We start from the raw sequence: 19,890 nt of genomic DNA, 5'->3' as shown, positions 1-19,890 counted from the left end.
GCAGACATGCTAATTGCTTATTTTGGAGCCTCTAGACAGATTGCAGCAAACTTTACAGACTACAGTAATGAGACACTCACAGGTGTCTCTTATTGAGTAAGAGATGTCATCTTTTAGGTAGGAGAACTGCTCTATGCACAGGATGAAAATTGCCCCAATATGTTTAAAATGTATATATTTCAAAACCCTTTATACATAATTAAACAGTAATCTGTTGTTTGCCAAGTACATTCTTGTCTGGCTTTCTTATTTATTTATTTATTTTTCATTATATGATGTATCCCTTTCTTCTAAAATGCTAGTTTTTTAAAAAAAAATATATTGTTGGCCAGTTAATTTACAGTATTCAGCAACATCCTAAACTTTAAGTGAGTCAAAAGCTGTTCTGGGCAAGACTGAACCAAGAAAACCAGGGACACATGTCTGGAAAGGTAACAACAGATATCTGGCTGAACACCTAACAGAGTGAGATTTAAATAATCTGATCAGGCATGCATCACAATTGTTTTATTCTCTTCATTGCTTTAAACTGCATCATTTAAGGGCTTCTTTTTAAATCCGGGAGTACACTAGTATCAGGGTTCTCACTTCATCTTTTACATTTCCTTGCCAGTCGCAAAGAAGAAAAAATTGTGTTAGACCATTATAGAAGCACAGATTATTAAGAAAGGGAAAAAAAATGAACTCTGATTAAATTGTAATGTCATTTTCTTGCCAGGCAGCTATAACAAATTAACATTTTGATTGAAAAAAAAAAAAAAACCCTGAAAACTGTGAATTAGTCTATCTTGTCAATACGGACAGCTCTGACTTATCTGGTATAAACATCGGCGTAAGCAAAGCAAAATGTCACTGAGCTTTCCAAGTTCCTCAAAAAACAAAAACTAAAAAAACCCCCGTATAATTAGGGCTCAAGAGCTTTCAGTGAAGCAATTAGTTGGAAATCACTGGTGGCACTGTAGGGGAGAGATATGGACTAGAGAGACTGGAAAACACCCTCAGCGACGGTCCCACCACTGAAGTATGAATCAGCCTTAACACTTTGTCAAGCACTGTCAACAACAACATTGTCAACACAGTCTGGACCACTACTAAGTGTCAATATATCATCCTTATTGATTTCAGATCTCCATCTTCTACATTCAAACCCCATCCTCTCAATCTTTAAATAGTATTTGTGATAAATTACAAAATACAAACTTGGATCAATGATTCTCAGGATGATAGCCCAGCTCTGCAATGTGCTGGTTAGTATCCTACCATCATTGAGTGGTCTGGACCAGTGCTTTTAAGCCAATTAAGTAAACAGAAGTGTGAATCACTTTGGAATTTAAAAAATGCAGAGAGCTTTTGCTTTTTTAAATGTATATTTAGAAATAATTCACCTTGCACAGCCCTACTACAGTGAATCAACATCAACAAACCTGAGGCAATGGTGTGGAACTTAGTCACAAGGACACCAAATAACTTGCCCAAGGTTTAAACCCATGGCCTCCAAGCTCATAGTCCTTTACTTTACATGATTATACCACACTGCCTCCAAGATAAAGGTAATCTCTAAAATAGCGAAAAAATTCTGAAATCTCAAACTAAAACTAATCTCTACCCTCTTTGGGACACATAAATCACTTGTTGTACCAGCTGGTCTGTTTATATGCAAATCTATTCAATACTGTATTCTGCATGCAGAATCTATTAGATTTTTTAGGTATAATAGAAGCATCTGAACAAGATTAAATCAATTGTAGAATCTCTGCATGTAAATTACAAAAGTAGATTAACTCCAAGAACAGAATGTGAACATTTTTAATAATAAAAATCAAAATTAAACTGAGCACTGGGAGACATAACAACTTGTATAAAATAGCAATAATAGAAAAAAAATGGCGGGGGTGGATGGGTGTATTTTAATCTACTACAGAACACTTAATAATCCCAAGTCTGAGCATTTGTGACATAAGGAACAGAATATCTAAGATTCTAAACAAGTTAAGATGCAGAATTATTCTCTCAGGTCTACTACCTGTTGGATCCACAGAAACCATCAATTAAGGAGCACAATTTTACCAGCTGCACCTAAAAAGGCTACTATGGGGGCTTTTTCTTTGATTACCTTGCAGGAACTGACAGAGCTAGTTCGACATACGAGAGCTACTACATGCTCTCTTAATCTTAGTCCTACAAAACTATTAAAAATGTTCTTGGTGTTATTAATACCCACATTTGAGAAATATAGCCAAACTAATGAATGCCTTTGTTTCATCTAGAATTGATTATTGTAATGCACTATTTTCTGGTGTCCCAAAACGTGTGGTATCCCGCTTGCAGCTTGTTCAAAATACTGCCACTAGAATTCTGACTAAAACCAGGAAAAGTCAACATATTACCCCTGTTTTGGCCTCTTTACACTGGCTCCCTGTGCAGTATAGAATTGTTGTTAATTTACAAGGCCCTGAATGGATTAGCACCTAGTTATTTGCTTGAGTTACTGACCCTGTACCTTCCAAACCGCACTCTGAGATCACAGGATGCTGGGCTTCTGGCTATTCCTAGGGTCAACAAAAGCAACACGGGAGGTAGGGCTTTTCCTTGTAGAGCCCTTCAATTATGGGATGCTCTGCCTTCATTTGTCAGGGAAGCTGGGACCGTTACAGTTTTCAAGTCAAGACTAAAAACGCACTTTTATAAAATGGCTTTCTTATCTTAGTGGGTTTTAATGTAACTTTAAAATTGCTGCTTTTGTATTATGTGTATACTGTTATTTAAATATATTATTTAAATGGTCTTACTGTGGCAGCTGCATGTGTGACATGCTATACAAATGTATTGTGGTTTGTTCTTTTTTTCTGCTATGTACTGTAGAATGCTTTGTGATACTTTTGTATAAAAGTATATATAAAAAAGCTATATAAATGCTATAAATAAATAAATACATAAATAAATAAATAAATAAATTCAAGACTAATAAATTGCCTTAAAGTAGAAAAGAAGCTTATGTTAAAAAGATGATATTAATCAGAAATAAACAGCGATCTTTGCTTTTCGGCAAGTGGATATACGTTACAAATCTAACAGAGACTTAGTTCCAAGACCAGGACCTAGGAGATCATGGTGTAAAACAATAGCAGAAAACATCTAGATGTTCAGCCAATTGCAGCCTATAGAGAAAATGAATGTTATGGAAAAACAGTTTTCGGAATAATGGACTAGGTGCAGGCACCATACTTGAATGTTTATACTGCGGGTGAAAGCAGAGACTGGGAGTAGCTCCACAAGGGGTCATCCTGTAAAGTTTAGTCCCATATCCAACCTGCCAATATTACACAGCTTCCACTATAAATATACAGAATGAAGTAGATTAATTAATTAGATCATTCACTACCAATATAAATTAGTTTATATTGAGGCTTGAATTATAGAAGATCCCCAAGTAAATTATTGAGCTTAGTCTAGCAAAGAATTACAGTGAACCCACAAGTAATTAAATACATGCTTATACTTGCTAACGATTAAGAGTATGTCCCTTGGTTCTACGATTGAAATACTCACCATTTGTGCCAGGAAGTGGGCTGGGATTGGGCACTGGTTAGACAGCTGCAGTGTCCTGGATACGTCTGTCAGTACTGGGATGTTGCCAAAATCCACATCTATGCAACTGACATGAACTACAGGTCCTTCTCCCATGCAGGACAGGAGCACCTCCTGGGAATGTGGGAAAGGGACAGTCAATTCAGGGGGGTATACAGACATGCAAAATAAACTGGATATTCTGGCTAAATTCGTTTTCATTTGAAGCGTTATTATTCACACTTGAAATGAACACTTTGAAGACAAACTTATTTCTATGCCTTGTTTGTTGTCCAACATGTGGTACTAAACTTATTATTTTAACTTTCCTACAGTACAGATGGTACTGGATACTGATTTTCTACTTCATTGCTGCGAGAGGCTGGTACAGCTGTCTTGTCCCTCTTCATTGTTATATAAATAACCGCAAAACTCTTTTTGTTAAATTTGATACTGGCTCCTGACTTTTTCAAGATGTTCTATTTCTCATGCTCTGTGCAGCAGAATGAATAAGGTATGAATCACTTTTTTGTTTTTGCAGTCAAGAACTTTTCATACAGGAACCCACTTTTTTTTTTAACTGAAATGCGCTTGTTTTTTTTATTTATTTTTACTTAATTTCATTATAAATATATGCACAATCAGAGGAACAAGCTCAAGCGTGTTTAAAATCATTTAAACCGCTGAAATTAAAAAACAAAAACTAAATAAACCCAAGCACGCAGTCTGAAGGAGTCCTATTTAGAAACGTACGAGCGGTGGGTCTTCACTGCCAAAGACGGCAACCTCTGCCACCGCGTCCAGCCTTCCAACAAGAGCAGCCTGCAGCACCAGGGGGATCTCCAGTGTGGAGTGCGGCTCAATGATACCTCTGGGCTGGGGACTGGAGTACAGCAAGGCAGAGTTGTCCTCATAGACCTACAGTACACCAAGAAACCAGAAACACATGGTGTTCATATTTTTCGTTTTTGAAGATCCAAACTCCCAAAATGTCCACTTCTACTCCCAAAATGTCATGCAAAACAGTTGCAGTTACAAGTTTCTGCCCCTGTTTTGGCTGCCAGTATTAACGTTCTCAATGACTTCAAGGATATCAAATCAAATCAAACTTTTTTTTTATTCTATACAGCGCCTTTCTTAGTGGACCACCATCACAAAGCACTTTACAAGATGCAGTAACAACAAGAAAATCCATAAAACTTTAAATACAGAGATATGCATAATACATGCTATACTGTTTAAAAAAAAAAAAATCAGTGCATAATACATGATAGTAGCATAATACATGAAACAGTAGCAGCAACACAGCAGCTAATATAAAACAAGGTTGAATAGACTTTGCCTACATCTCGGAGATGAACTTTATCAACCAGAGTTGTTAATATAGTATAGATACTGTAGATCCCTATCTTGGAATTGAACCCAAAAGGAAAAAGAGAAGGAAAAAGAAAAAAGAGAGAAAAATAATGCAGCACAGTCGGTTATGATGTGTATCCATGGCTTTCTCAGGTCCAAATGGCAATATGCACAAATTAACCAAGAGTGTATTCAGACGACAGTATTGTGATGCAATGTCTTACTGTGTTTTTTTACAGCTGATTCTATTGTTATTTTATGAATGTAGACTTCAAATTGCTCAGCCTCTTTGGTCTGTTCATAAAGATAATAAAAAAAGACTGACTGCATTTAGTTATGTGGAGTGTAGGAAGAATTTGTGTCAAATCCCTCAGCTACAGTGATACTTACTGTACACATTCCTCTTCAGGTTTTGAAAAGCAGCTGAACTAAGATCAAATGTAAGATTTTCTTTTTTTAATTTAGTCGTTGCCAATGATTTTTTACCCCATTTTTCTCCCCAATTTAGAATTGCCAAATGTGTTATTATTAATCCCAGTTCACCGCACTGCGGATCCACAGCGAAGCCACCAGACCTATTGTGCCGGAGGACAACACAGATCTGAATGGCTCCACTGCAGACCCGCAGGGGCCCTATCAGCCACAGGGGTCGCTGGTGCGCCACTCGGGAGCCCCCAAATTTAAGATTTTAACAAAATGCTGCATGTAAAAAACTGACTGACCTGTGGGAGCAAACCATAGCATGCAGGCAGGTCATCGTCGTTGACCAGCTGAATTGTTTGGTGATAAGAATAATTGAGGAAGCATCTTCGAAACTCCAAAACTGGAGTCTCCACACGCAACAAAGGAACAACACACCTAGAAAACAAGACATTAAAAACGTGTTAACATGACTGCAAATTAGTATAGCAATCGCTGCCCAATCAATCTGTTATTAACATGGACATGGCCCCTATTACCAAGCAAAACAGGGATCCAGCTGTCTGTCTATTTTACAACGTGTTTGTGGATTTAAAACACTTAGAGACTTTATATATATAAAATAGGTCAATTGTGACATTGTGACATTACTGTATATACTGTACATATGACATGTGTAGGAAATGTATACCTTGCAACAATAGGGAGAGCCAGAACCTCTTCCCCTATGCCCTCCACATCCACCACCAAGGCCAACTCATACCTCTGAACTCTGTTGGAGCACAGAGTCACCTGGGAGAGACAAGGTACAGCCAACAAGGTTTAACTCCTAGAGTGGGTGACACATTTCACAAGGGGATACTTCAGTAAGCAGGAATTATATATGTACTTCTGAAGATGGTACTAAAATATTATTATTATTATTATTATTATTATTATTATTATTATTATTATTATTATTATTATATGTTCTGCAGCTAGGATAAATGCCTATAATGTTGAATGCCTCGCCTGCACATTAAATATCTCATTACATTACTTCTAAATGTCTAATTGAATAGGATTCAGTGATGGATGTTTAGATCTCAACACAGATCTTTTTCTCCAGGCAAGTTAAAAAATAAAAATAACAATATTAACAAGCTCGGGTCCTACAGTTAACACATGAATTTAGAATAATGGCAGGTTTAAAGTGAAAAACTGAAGAAAAAAAAAGTTACACAAGGAAGCAATTCACTTGAGGGTTTACAGTGAAGACAGCAATAAACCACTGTGATTACATACTCTCTTCAGTATGTATGGTTCTGTTTATATGGAAAAAGAGACGATATAGCAGCGTAAAAACAATTTACTTAGAAGCAATTTTGAGTTTGGGTGTGAGAAGATAGATTGTCCTGACACTTTCATCTCTTAAAGGAAAAAGTTAAAGAAACTACAAGCTGGAACAGTTGATAAATTGCCTGAGAATGTATTTGTAGCAGCTGTAAGTAACTCAAATCTGGTAATACAGTAATACTATATAAGGATCGTAGATCCTGAAAGCTCAAGACTCATTCTCCAGCTAACATGTCATGCTGCTATCATTTATATTAGTAATGTAGAGCTTAGAACCAAAGTCATTCTGAAGTGCAGCCATGACATTTCTGTGTCATTTAAGTGAATGGAGCTGGAGATTTGTTGTCAGTGGTTTTGAGGAGTCTGGAAAATATTTATGAAATAGAGCTCTGTTTCATAGAGCAGTCAGCTGATGAGTGAGAGCAAAAACCCTGTTGAAGAGAGCAACGCGGGGAATCTGAGTCAGATAAACAGAAGGGAAAACCCTGGAGCCCACTTCAGGATGAGGTGAAGAGAGCTTAATGTGCTTATCAAGCATGAAGTACATTTAAAACACATTCATGAATAATAAACAGGGTGATATTGCAACTCTCCTTGGATACAAGTTGGGAAAGATTTGCTTGGAGGCACTTCACAGAGACATCAATATAAAGATGCTGAAGTTACCAGTAGTGGTCCTGGTTGGTACTAAACAGATGTTTCATATTCTTAACACTGCTGCTATTGTATTAACTGTGTGGCCATAAGAAGGTGTCAATTTAAAATTCCTAATAAACTATAGTAATACATTTTTCACAAAAAAGAGCATGAAGGGGTCAGATGGTTAGTTTTTTTTTTAAGTGGGATGATGTCCGTTATATAGGCTAGTGTAACACCTATAAAATTCAGCTGTTGTGCTTTACTTGCAGTTTACCCCTTACCTGAACATCCATGAGTCCCTGTGATCGTATGGTCCCAGTGCTAGGAGTCACAGTGAACTCCCTGGGACTCACAGCTTGGTCGCTGCCCCTCCACATGGTTCGATTGGTGTCTGAGACCTGGGCTGAACTCGTCACACAAGTGTCTCCACTACCGTCTGCAGGGACACGCAGATAGAAGGTCATGGGTACCAGAGACGTGTTATGAAGGCAGCATGTCAATGTGTGTGGAAAACCTATGACATAAAATTAAGATGTCATTAGTGTGCGTATCACTACTGTACAGTAAGTGCTGTATTTATTTACACAGTTACAATTTATGTTTTGTCTCAGCTTTTCTTTCCAAACGGCACAAGAAAAGTGTATAAACTCACCGAAGGACACATCTCCAAAGTTAAGTACAGGCACGTTGAAATGGAAAGTGGGTCCAATGACGCAACCCCTGTTAAAAGAATTATGCAGATCTTAGAAATGTGCAGATTCGACAAATGTGCCACTGCAACAATTAGCAATGCGTCAGAAAAGGCGCGAAGGTCACTATTTGAGGAAGAAAAAAAAAAAAGAAATCATTGACCGTTCCGAGGCTGACAGGAGCAGTAGCTACACTCAGCAGCTTTCAATGAGAATGAACCTCAACCAAGGTGAAAGTGTCAATAGATGCAGGTTCAGAGGCACCACTTCCATTTACCATAATTTGCAAGTTCCATGTCATTAAATCATAAAGATGCTGAAAAAAAATGTCTACAAAAAAAGTAAAACAATTGAAAATGAATAAAGGTTGCAGCTCACGGACAGCCAATCTTTCATGATTGGCTCAGGTGAAAGGCTTCGTACATTACAGGGAGAAATGTACAACAGAAAATGTATAAAAGAATGCACTTAGCTTCCAGGAGGAATACCTTGTGAAAATTAAAAAAGCTTCAGCAAGTAATAGAAAAAAGCACAAGGTAGCACTGAATCCTATTCAAAACCTTTAAGGACTGTTTTAAGCACTATTTTATAGGATCTTTAATGAATAAAAGCAAGTTTGAAGTTCATACAACCCCTTTTCTACTGTTTCAGAGAGGGTTTAGTACTTTACTCTCATTGTTCAGAGCACTATTTAACTTAATATTTATAACACCATTGACTCCATATAGGGTTATCAACAAGACAAGCGTTGGTCAGCAGGAATAAATAGGCTTACATCTAACTAGTATATTAATAGTGTTGTTTTTTCCTTTCCCCAAAACATGGCGCATATTATGCACTGGAGTAAATGCGAGCCTTGCCTCACCTGAACGTAACACTGATGTTTTGAGGATTGCCGTCTATGGAGAAGAGAAATTCCTCCTGGAAGTCCCCAACAATGCTGGAGGAGAACGAGACCTCGATGGCCTGGTAGCCCCCAGGCAGCACCATGCCCTCACTGGGGATGAAGGAGAAGCAGGAGCCCAGGGCAGAAGAGGGGGGCACCAAGCTGAAGATGGCATCAATGTCCCCTTTGTTGGACAGGATGGCCTGAGACACAGGGAAAGGGTGGAGTGGAGGTAGAGAGGGCTATAAGAACAGCAGGATCCAGTTGTCTAAAACAGTGAAACAGCAGGACTAATGCATTCCATTAAACCCAATGTAAAATAATAATTTGTGCCTTCCAATATAGAAATATTGTCCAATATTATTATTATTTTTTTAAATTCTAGTATATATCATTTGATCGAGTGTTTATGAAGCAGAGTTTCTAATTTTGCATGCATGCAATTCCATATCGCTGGGAAATGATATGACTTAATTTATCGCATGATGTGTGGTTTATGTACTCAGAGGCTACGTGCCCATTTTCTGGACAACTGCCTCCTTTAATTGTGTCCTTTCTGCCGAGTTACAGCACTGGAAAATCATCGTTAATTATTTGAAAGCATTGATTTTGTTTTTCAAAAAACACCCTAATGGATGGAGTTGTTAATCAATATTTAATTATCTAATAAAATGTGTCAGTTCAGCTTTATTCTTATAACTAGTGTTAATATAATCAATTATAAATTATACAACATGATTACTCTGGATTATTCATGACTAAAATGTCAAGGAACAGAATATCTATTGAAAATGTCTCTACACAGGTTCATCAAAAGCAGTTCCCATGATAAGTCAACTCAACAATAAAGATCCCATGCTGCAATAGAAAAGTACATAAACTAACTTAACATCAAAGTACTGAATGTGGAATAAATTATTGAAACAAAAACATAATTAGATTCGATAAGATTGTTAATAACTCACGCAGACATGATCCAGATTGTGATACCAAGAACTTATACAAAGCACTAGCTACTACTATAAAGGACTATATATATATATATATATATATATATATATATATATATATATATATATAATATTCCAATATTTGCAAGAACAATGTGTTATAGAAATCACATCATATTTCTAATTTGGGGATTTAACTCATGTTAAGATTTGGACTGGGTTAATGTCATTATATTTATAAAAATGTAATGATGGGTGACATTTTAGCGTTAGGGCTGTAAGGACTATGGATTTAAGATGTTAAATACAATGCATGAAAATATATAACATGTGCATTCAATCACAGTAGAAATTTCCATATTGTACGACACTCTTGGGTCACTGGTTTAAATGTTTAATAATGTAATTGGATTAATTATTTATAAAATGTTTTTAATAAAGTCCACGACATTCAATATAATCCAGTAAGAAGCTGGAAGCAACTTTTATTTCACATTACCATAAAATAAAAGAAATAAAAAAGTGAATTAAACCATTAATACAAATGATGTTTTTGTTCTTCAAATACATATTTGTGTAGTGCAAATGACGTATAGTAGGTTTACAGCACTTGTAAAACCTTAAAGGGATATTGTTTTTTTTTTAAATAGTCAGTTTCTGTCTCTGTATTCCCAATCATTCTCTATTGTTGTTTTTGCTTACATCATTATTTAATATGCATACCAACTATTCCAGCAAAACCAACTACTGCACTCCTAAAGTCTGTATTTCTGAAGTCAAGTGGTTTAAAAAACTGCAGAACGTTTCACACACACACAAAATTATATATATATATATATATATATATATATATATATATATATATATATATATATATACACACACACATACAGTATATATATATATATATATATATGTATATATACACACACACACAGTATATATATATATATATGTATATATACACACACACAGTATATATATATATTTTTCAAGTTTTTGCTTGCAGATTTTTTTTTATTATTATTATTTTCTTGCTGCAGATTTAGAAGAAAAAAGAATATGCGCTGAATCCCATGGGGTGTAACAGCTGTAGAAATTACAGTTGCACTCCCCCGGTGGCCATTTCTAAAACAACAATACAGCATGATGGAGAACACACATAGTTATTAAACGGTTAGGAAATAAAACAAACAGTCAGGAAACGTAGAGGGTATTGCCAATGCCTGTTTTTACCTCGTAGCTGTGTTTCGATCCAACAAAGATGTTCCCCATGTGCAGCTGGTCGAAATTAAACAGCAGTTTGGCTCCAATGCCCTCCCCTTTTACCCGGAGGGGCAGACGAGTTTCACGACCTAGGGGAATGTGTTTGAAAGCCAAACTAGATTTCAGTTAGAGGTGGATAGCCTTGCCTAAACTAATCCGATCTAACCTTGGTTTCTTGTTTAAGATTAATAAACTACTGTGTCTGGTGTCTGGTGCTGTGACAATGCAACAACAGAAACACTGAAACAGCAACCTGCTTCTATTTATTGCCAATTCATTGGTTTGTTACATAGCTACACTAAATAACTATATATCTATATTGAATTGGTACAATGCTAATGCAATGCAACAGGATTTTCTTCTTCAGATACATTGCTTGTGGGGTCCCCTACTAGGGGTAGGAAAGTAGACTTGTCCACAGTAGGGAGCACAGGTTTATTAATGAGCTATGGGGCCAGACACCTACTGAAATCTGACTCTATTCTGTCTAGATGTTACATGCAAAATGCTTCTGTGATTTTGAACATGCAGCTCTTCATAATATTTTTTATATTTTGTTGCAATGTCAAGTATCATTCCAATATACAGGTGCACCAGCCCATTAAACCTGCAATAGAGGCATGGTGTGATCAGAAGGATCAAGGAGCATGGGATTTTTTTTTTTTTTTTTTAGGGTTTTTTTGGCATAAGGAGATCACAGTAACCAAGACTGAATAATTAGTTGCTATACTGATCTGGAACCAAGGTAATTTGGATATCAGGAGAACCTTAACAACTTGGCACCAGAACAGCAGCCAGCTAAATTAGGTTGGGTTTCAATTAAAATAACTTATTTATGAATGAAGTTGGAAAGAGTAGCGGCTCTGACCTCCCAGGATTACATTCATTGCCATGAAGCAGCCAAACTAAGACTGCATTGCAATTAAAAAGTAATTGACCTTTTTAAAATATGTAATGTATTCTGAAATTCACATGCAAGTAAAAAAAAACATTAATGTTCAGCCCCCTGTATTATTAGAGGAAGGACAACGCACTGAAAGGACACCTACAGTGATTCTTTTTCCATGCAACCTGCTCACTAAGGAGCATTCTGCTTGACTTGTAAATGTATGTTAATACTGTATGCCCATCATTCAATATTATTATAAGTTAAGCAGTGACAGATGCAAATTTGATCTACCCCTCAACCCTACCTTCAGGGATCATGAAATGAGATACATTCTGCATGTTCACTTAGTTTTAGCGAGCGTTTGCTTACTATAAATCCCACAGATAATAATGAATGGCCCCATTGTTATCACAAGGGACTATTTCAGTTTCCATTCTCATCTATTCCTCGGCATCGCTGAAAAATTCTACTAACAAAAGTGCCAGCAGAATATTATTTTGTGCTAGAACTGGGCTAAAACCACCCAAACTTGTTGACCCTACCTGTAATGTCGCAGTAGATAGTTTGCTGATAAACCTTGGCCTCTTTTGGTTTAAATACAATATTCACTTCAGCTGTTGAATTAGGCCAGATGTCACCTTCCTGTGATTAAACCAGAAAATAGGTTAGCCAAGTAATATCTTATTTTCTTTGCTGTATTTTAATATAATACTCAAAAACCATCAACCCTATTATTTTTAGTACCTTTGCCTATATTTCACTTTGAGGATCAGTAAATGATTTAGGATCAGAAGACTTTTGTAGTACCAAAATAAACTTCTAAAAACATTATGTTGTGAGCAGAAGTTAACAGGGAATGCAGAAAGGTGTCATGTCTCAATGCACTAACTCTGCATCCTACCACTGAAGGCCTGAGTCATGCAATTGTACTACGAGTTTCTGCATTTTGACAGCCCTTGCATGTATTGCTTGAGAGTCCACACCTTCTAGTGCAACATATGCTAGTAACACTGGTTCAGTGACAGAAGCATCCACTAGAAATGACAAGCAGCATCTCATCTTGGGTCAATAAAAAATAAATTAAAAGGTACCATCAATATTATGTAAATTCATGAATGGGCCTTGCACCAAGTGAAAAAGAAACCCCTAATCTAATTGATGATTGGATCAAGGAAAGCCATGGGTCACCATGGCATCGGATATTTAAGGATTACTAGGTGTCTTGATTGTAACTGGTGATTTAAAAAATGTAATTAAAAACTTTAAGAATCTAAGTACATGGGCGATTACTGCTGGGTGGTATTTGCTTGATAATTATAGTAATTATAATAATCATCAAGTACATCTAAATACAGTTACAAACCAGCAGATCGATGTGAAAGATGTCATCAGAAAAGATCATCTGGTCATCCTGCAGCAGTCTCTGCCGGTTCTGGAAGGTGCGCGACAGGACAGAGATTCGCTCACGGAGTGTAGGGTCAGCACTGCACTCTGCTAGGAAGAAGTCCATGTCATCGTCTTCCTCCTTTTGCAGTTCAGAGGAGAACCTAAAAGATAGACATAAATCTCACAAAATACATAATTGAAGACCAGGCTTTTTGCCCTCCTGTTTCTAGACGGGAGATGCCCTTTTAGCAAATTCAACATTCTGCTTGTCCCTGTTTGCGTGACCTTGGAAAAAGAACTTTAACACCTTGTGTCATATTCAGAAATCATTAGCATGCCAATGAAACTATTAGACTACAATGATTTTAATTGTACATGCTTTATGAATGCAGCCCCTTTGAGCCTTAGGTTTTCCAGATACAATACCGTATAATCGTCTAGGGTTATGTTACATCTTCCTTAAAATGCAAGTAAAAGCAAATGATTTGAAAGTGCTAGCTGTATGGTTCATTTGTGAGATTGTATATAGATATGTGGTCTCTGAAGCCCTGGGCCAAACTAGAGAGACAGAAGAAAGGAAAAAAAGCAGATTTCTCATGAAAATTAGGTTAATAACACTTTCAACACTTTTAGGTTCAAACAGCACCGAAAGCTTACGTTAACCCACCTGAGTTTTTGTTGATCCTCTTCTTCTTGTGTAGCAAAGGCTTTCCATTGGAAGTGGACTATGACATCACTTCTGTTACTAATGGTAATCAATCTCTGATTGGCCATGGACAAAAAGGTTTTTTCAATAATGACTGAGTTTTTGTCGAGTCGGACATTTATGTCTGTTGCCGCTCCATATAAGCTGATAAAAATGTCTTCCCCTGAAAACAGAAATCAAAGAAGAATTACAGTATTGATGGCAAAAATATAAACGACTATGGACAAAGTGTAGTTCCATTGAGAGCCACCTAGGTGGTGTTGTTGGGTAAGAAGCTGTTTTTGCTCTTGTGCATGAAGGTGTAAGTGATGTTACTGGGGACAGTTTCATCAAATACTGTACAGCATGGCTGTGACTGGGAATCCAAGCCAGTTGCATGTGTATAGAAATGGAAATATTGACAAATAATTACATCTAAATATGTATCTATACATATAATTAATCACATATTAAATTATTTGTAATAAATGTAACAAACTTAAAGTTGGAATTTGCAACATGACTGCAGAATCGAACACAGCAATGCTGTACAGCTCAAATGTATCAACCACACGTTTTCCAGTGTTTACCATTTTTTTTGACATGCTGCAATACTGTACAATACTAAAAGTGTTCCACAGATTCTCAGAAGCTGATGCCACTAAAAACAACCACAAGGATAACTGATATATTTAACAGCTGTGATCTTCTTTGAGATGTATGTATTTAATATAACTCTCTTCAGTAGATTAATGCAAGCAGGGTTTATTTTTCTGCATACAATTTGAAAACACTGTGGAAAAGTACCGCAACAGATAGACAAACAGATTAAAAGCAGGGTCTCTGTGGAATAAAAAAGGGTTGTGTAGGGTAGCACATCCCAAAGCAAATCTGCTGAATCACATAAACAACCTCTCCAGCTAATTTCAAGCGGTGTATTACATACTGTGGAAAGTTCTTTCTGTATTTTAAACACCAAGGCACCTTATTGTTACTCGATCCACTAGTAAGTTGTCTTCCTGAAATCTGCCATAAAAAAGTATGAGCTAAGGGTAGTCCCTTTCCATATTAGAATAAAAAAAACACTCTTCTAGTTTAACCCTTTCCGTTAAGAAACTGTTGGAAAAAGTAAGAGGCCCACGTTTCACCGTCAGGTCTGATAAACATGCTGCTTTAAACATGTTCCACAAAATGACTGTATTGATTTAGAGTTTGCTAAAATCCTAAACATACAGATCAATATCGTAGTCTTTACGAAGCATTACAATGAAGCAGAATAAAAAATAATAAATAAATGAATAAATAGATAGATAAATAAATAAATAAATAAATAAAACATTGGAAATCTCCATAAACAAGAAAGGTCTGTGGTGTTTCAGACAGCCTCCCAATCTGATATCAATGAATCTCTTATTAGCCCCAGTGAAACTGAATGGCTAAGTGCCCAGGGAGGGTCAGGGAAGGCTCTGACATAAACATCAAAAGCTAATGGTTGTTACCAAGTTATTGAAAATGCAATTTTGGATACTAATGCATCAACAGCAATGTGATTTGAATGGGAGAGTACAGCACCGTATGTACAGTAGATTTAGCACTTCAGGGACAAACAGCACTTTTTCGTTTTCTTTTTCAAGGTTTTTTTTTTTTTTCTTGTTAAGTTGTTAAAAATGGAAAAAGTAGACAACTTTTTTATTAGACATATCATCATAATAAGTTCATTCTGCATTTCTAGTGTCCCCCACATTTGTTAAATACGCCGCACCCCTTAAAATCATGCCATTTCAAAACAAAAATGTGCCAAGTTATTTTGTACTGCCTCATTAAATCACCTGAGCGAACCTGACGCAAGGTACAAAAAGCTATGCAGATGTGTTCACACATTATTGCCAGTGAGATGTCACCGAGCTCTGGGTGTCTGTGGCTGGCAAAAGGCACAAAGGCATTTGATTACCTATGTCTGCAATTCAATTCAGAACCTTTTTCTTCTCTTTAAACGTATTTTAATGAAAAAAGGTAATTTGCAATTGGATCCCTGCAGTGCATCAAGCAAAATCAAGCTCCCCATCAGCTTAGATATATCTCGAACGAGAGATATAATCATTAAGCATTGAATCAAAGTGTTGGTAGTCATTCTTGCATGGGGGAATTATTTTTCAATTTAACCTAAAACCCAGTGATCCTGAGAACATGACAGCTCCCCTAATCAAATCAATGTTCTCTCTTATCGGCTCAATATCTCATTTGTTTGTAAAAAAAAAAAAAAAAATGACGCCCCCCCCCGGATAAGTCTGGGGTGCAGAATGAGGGAACTGCTTTTAATAACAGAGATGCTGACAGATTCATGGTCAGGAGCTGTGGTTTAATCTAAAGTGAGAATGCAAAGTGTCAGGAAAGCAAACTGAAAAAGTGATATTTAATGAACTGTTGCCAAATCAATATATATATATATATATATATATATATATATATATATATATATATATACACACACTAAGATCTAATCTCCCATTACTCTGCTGATTCGGTATTCACCTTTCTGCTGTGAAAGGCAGCATTGCTGATAAAAATTAAATTAAAAAACATATACATTGGCTCCTTCTCAGCCAATGTATATATATATATATATATGATTTCACTGTACAAAAAAATGTCTAACTGCATGATGAAAGGAGATTAAAGGGAAACAATATTTCATTTCTTAGCTGTTTAATATTCTGTGTTCTGTATGATTGTCTATTGTTGTGTCTACAGTAGATCATTGTTTGCCATGCTACTGAACTACTCCAGCAAAAAGCTGCTTTTATGAAGGCTCCCCAGCCTGACTGAAGTGCTGCACTGTGCACTGAACCCCGTAGATGAGGCCTGTGCACGCTAATATTTTTCCCCGACTCACTTCTCCACGATCAGCCTTCAAGAGTTTTTCTGAAGCATATTAGAACGATGTTGAAGATATTAGTATTCCTAAATCCATCATGTAAGCTTCCTTTTTTACCAGTGCCTCAGAAACACAAAGGAGGGCTATTAGAGATGAAGGCTTTCTTTATGACCCCTTTCACTGCCTCCTTTATCACTCTTAAGTGCAATCTTTAATGTCGAATACAATATGTTTTGTGAACTTGAAACACATCTGAAGGTACAATACTGCAGAGCAGCCGTTTCCTCCCTGTGAATCTCGCACAATACACAGAGAAATGTGTAGTGAAGCTAATCAGAAAAACTAAAAGAAAAACAACACATGAATTAGCTGTGTCCCAGTTTTGAATAGTACCATTTGAATAAACTGGTTTGAGTCAGAAAGGGAACATATTTGCATGTCCTAAGATTCCACACATGCTGTTGACAAACAAAACATGTGTTTAGATCCTCTGTGTGTATGAAAACAATAGGAAATGAGAATATTTATCATACTGTAAATTCTGAAGTTAACCTTTTTTTGTTTTTAGATATAAAATGGAGTGTAGTAGATGCATCTTTCAATGAAATGAACGCTGTAGTGGAAATTATCTCAACTATATTAAAGCTTTATAGAACATTATCAGATTCATTCAATTATTTTAAAAAATGCAATTTTGTGCCTTTTCTTTCATGAAAGGAAAATCCATTGTGATTTGGTTTTATTTATAATACATGAGTTGCTATAAAGGAAAACCCATTGTGATTTGGTTTTATTTATAATATATGAGTTGCTATAAAGGTGCACATATCTGCAACACTTGACCAAAGGATATTACTCTACTCATTAGTTTATGATATTCTCCTAGAAGCACACAAGTATAAAATAATTTCAAACAAGCTAGGCAAGGCAATTACATGCACTTAAAATAAAATTTAAATAAACAAAAACACCACTGCTCTTAAAGCAGAACAAAGGCAGATGTAAAAACAGGAGGTGCTTTCACTGGTCACAATGGACAGATGTGATTGTGCTCCACTAGGAGAATGCAGGGAGGAAGAGTAGGTCTAAGTGAAGAGAACTTGGCAGACACACCTGGCAGAGACCAGATTGCCTTGTCTCATTATTATTATTATTTATTTCTTAGCAGACACCCTTATCCAGGGCGACTTACAATTGTTACAAGTTATCACGTTATTTTTACATACAATTACCCATTTATACAGTTGGGTTTGTACTGGAGCAATCTAGGTAAAGTACCTTGCTCAAGGGTAAAGCAGCAGTGTCCTCCACCAGGGATTGAACCCACGACCCTCCGGTCAAGAGTCCAGAGCCCTAACCACTACTCCACACTGCTATCCTCATACAATGAATGAATCTGACGTGTCAGATATTATTGTAAATGAATATAATGCCACAGACTGACGTTGTACAGTAGGTGATCCAGCTGGTGCACAGCCAAAACAGTGTTTGTAAAGGGCCAGTACAAAGCAAACAGCCCTGGGGTATGACGTCATAGATCTCTGTCACCTTTCTCTGTGCCCATTTTAGGATTGTAGATATTTTGATAACCACATGGAGCTGATTTGTGTCGTATGTATTTTTGTTTTATAATATGTTTATCATAATACTCTCTCTAATTTACCAGTGTGATTATAATTGCAAAAGCAGGAAGTGGTGACAGTTCTGTCTTTCCTTCTTTCTCTGTCTCCTCCTATACTTTTAACACATTCATACATTTTTGGTTTACATTAGCTGAAACGCAGTTGCCATTTTTAACCCCAATTGCAGCTATTCTACATCAAGTGTACAGCATTTCCATTGATTGACACACTAGTCTGACAGGAGACATCAGGTTTTGAAACGTACTGTTAAGAGAATCCTGCAAAGCGTGTCAGAAACGGCTTTGTAGCAAGCTTTCGGGAATAGATGGTGTTAGCCCCTTTATCTGAGCATGAAAGCTTTATACAAAGATCTGTGCTGCAAGCTTTCCTCTGCACAGTATTTTAAAACCGCATAAACAATTTCAATCTCCAAGTACGCTTTTGTTTTTCAACCCTTTTTGTGCTTGTGAGCTACTTGGTTTGTTTAATAAAAATCTAATGAATGAATAACATTAGAGAGTTGAGAAATGTTATATTTTTACCTGCCAAGACAGTCAGTTCATTTTACTGTGTTAGCACTGTATTTACTGCATTTCTGAACAAGGCCAAGCAGGAAGTACACAAACCAGCATGCTATCAAGAAACCAAAGTACGTGGTTTTGTGCACTACAAATATATTTTAAAGCATTTTGTTATTTTTCAATAGAAGTGTTTTAAATGTTTCCCCAAGTTGAAGTTGTTTTGTATATTTTTAAACTTATCGCAAACCTGTGTAGAAAGTGTACTGCTGCAATTTCTTATACTGATATCTATATAAAGTGCTGATATTTTCAACATGAGCTTAAACTTTCTTAAATATGTAAAGCACAGCATTCTTTGCTGTTGCTTGCATAGGTTGTTGGTGTTTTCAGTGGCTATGGCTTCATATAGAGTATATAACAAGTATGCAGCTTACCAAACCTTTTACCTACTCCGTATTTCATGAGGTGTCCAGAACAACTGCAATGGGTAAATAACCAGTGCCTATAAAAGTTTCGTTGCAATGTTTATATCCCTCTGTATCTCTGCATGTGTATCCCTATGCTGCCTGATAGCACAGTAGATCAGCAGCAGAGTACACATGGATTCTCAGAGGGATTCATTATTCTGACTTGTGCACCCTCACCTCCCCCTGCAGCACAGTAGCTGTGGCACCACACACTAAATTCTGGTCTCTATATAGCATTTGTGTTCTTGCCAAGAAAACGTTTCCCACCCTCTGGATAGATGGCTGGTGAGCTTGCTCTTGACAGATGTTCAGCAACAGCTAAACCCTATACTGGTAT

The 19,890-nt window shown here is 36.6% G+C and overlaps 1 protein-coding gene across 1 annotated transcript in view; it reads right to left on the bottom strand.

The window, feature by feature from the left end:
* LOC117425956 (hydrocephalus-inducing protein-like) overlaps positions 1-19,890 on the bottom strand; it is a 78,674-nt gene that overhangs the window by 43,811 nt on the left and 14,973 nt on the right. Inside the window, exons 8-18 of the mRNA XM_034043296.3 lie at positions 14,051-14,252; positions 13,361-13,544; positions 12,540-12,639; positions 11,079-11,197; positions 8,872-9,095; positions 7,970-8,037; positions 7,599-7,831; positions 6,035-6,135; positions 5,646-5,781; positions 4,321-4,485; positions 3,550-3,702 (exon numbers count right to left, since the gene is read on the bottom strand). Coding sequence (XP_033899187.3) covers positions 3,550-3,702; positions 4,321-4,485; positions 5,646-5,781; positions 6,035-6,135; positions 7,599-7,831; positions 7,970-8,037; positions 8,872-9,095; positions 11,079-11,197; positions 12,540-12,639; positions 13,361-13,544; positions 14,051-14,252 — 1,685 coding nt within the window. The remainder of the gene's footprint in view (positions 1-3,549; positions 3,703-4,320; positions 4,486-5,645; positions 5,782-6,034; positions 6,136-7,598; positions 7,832-7,969; positions 8,038-8,871; positions 9,096-11,078; positions 11,198-12,539; positions 12,640-13,360; positions 13,545-14,050; positions 14,253-19,890) is intronic.

This window comes from Acipenser ruthenus, chromosome 20 (assembly GCF_902713425.1).
Source record: "Acipenser ruthenus chromosome 20, fAciRut3.2 maternal haplotype, whole genome shotgun sequence".
NCBI lineage: Eukaryota > Metazoa > Chordata > Actinopteri > Acipenseriformes > Acipenseridae > Acipenser > Acipenser ruthenus.
Note: the sequence above shows the minus strand (reverse complement) of the source record. Positions and strands in the feature narration are given on the sequence as shown.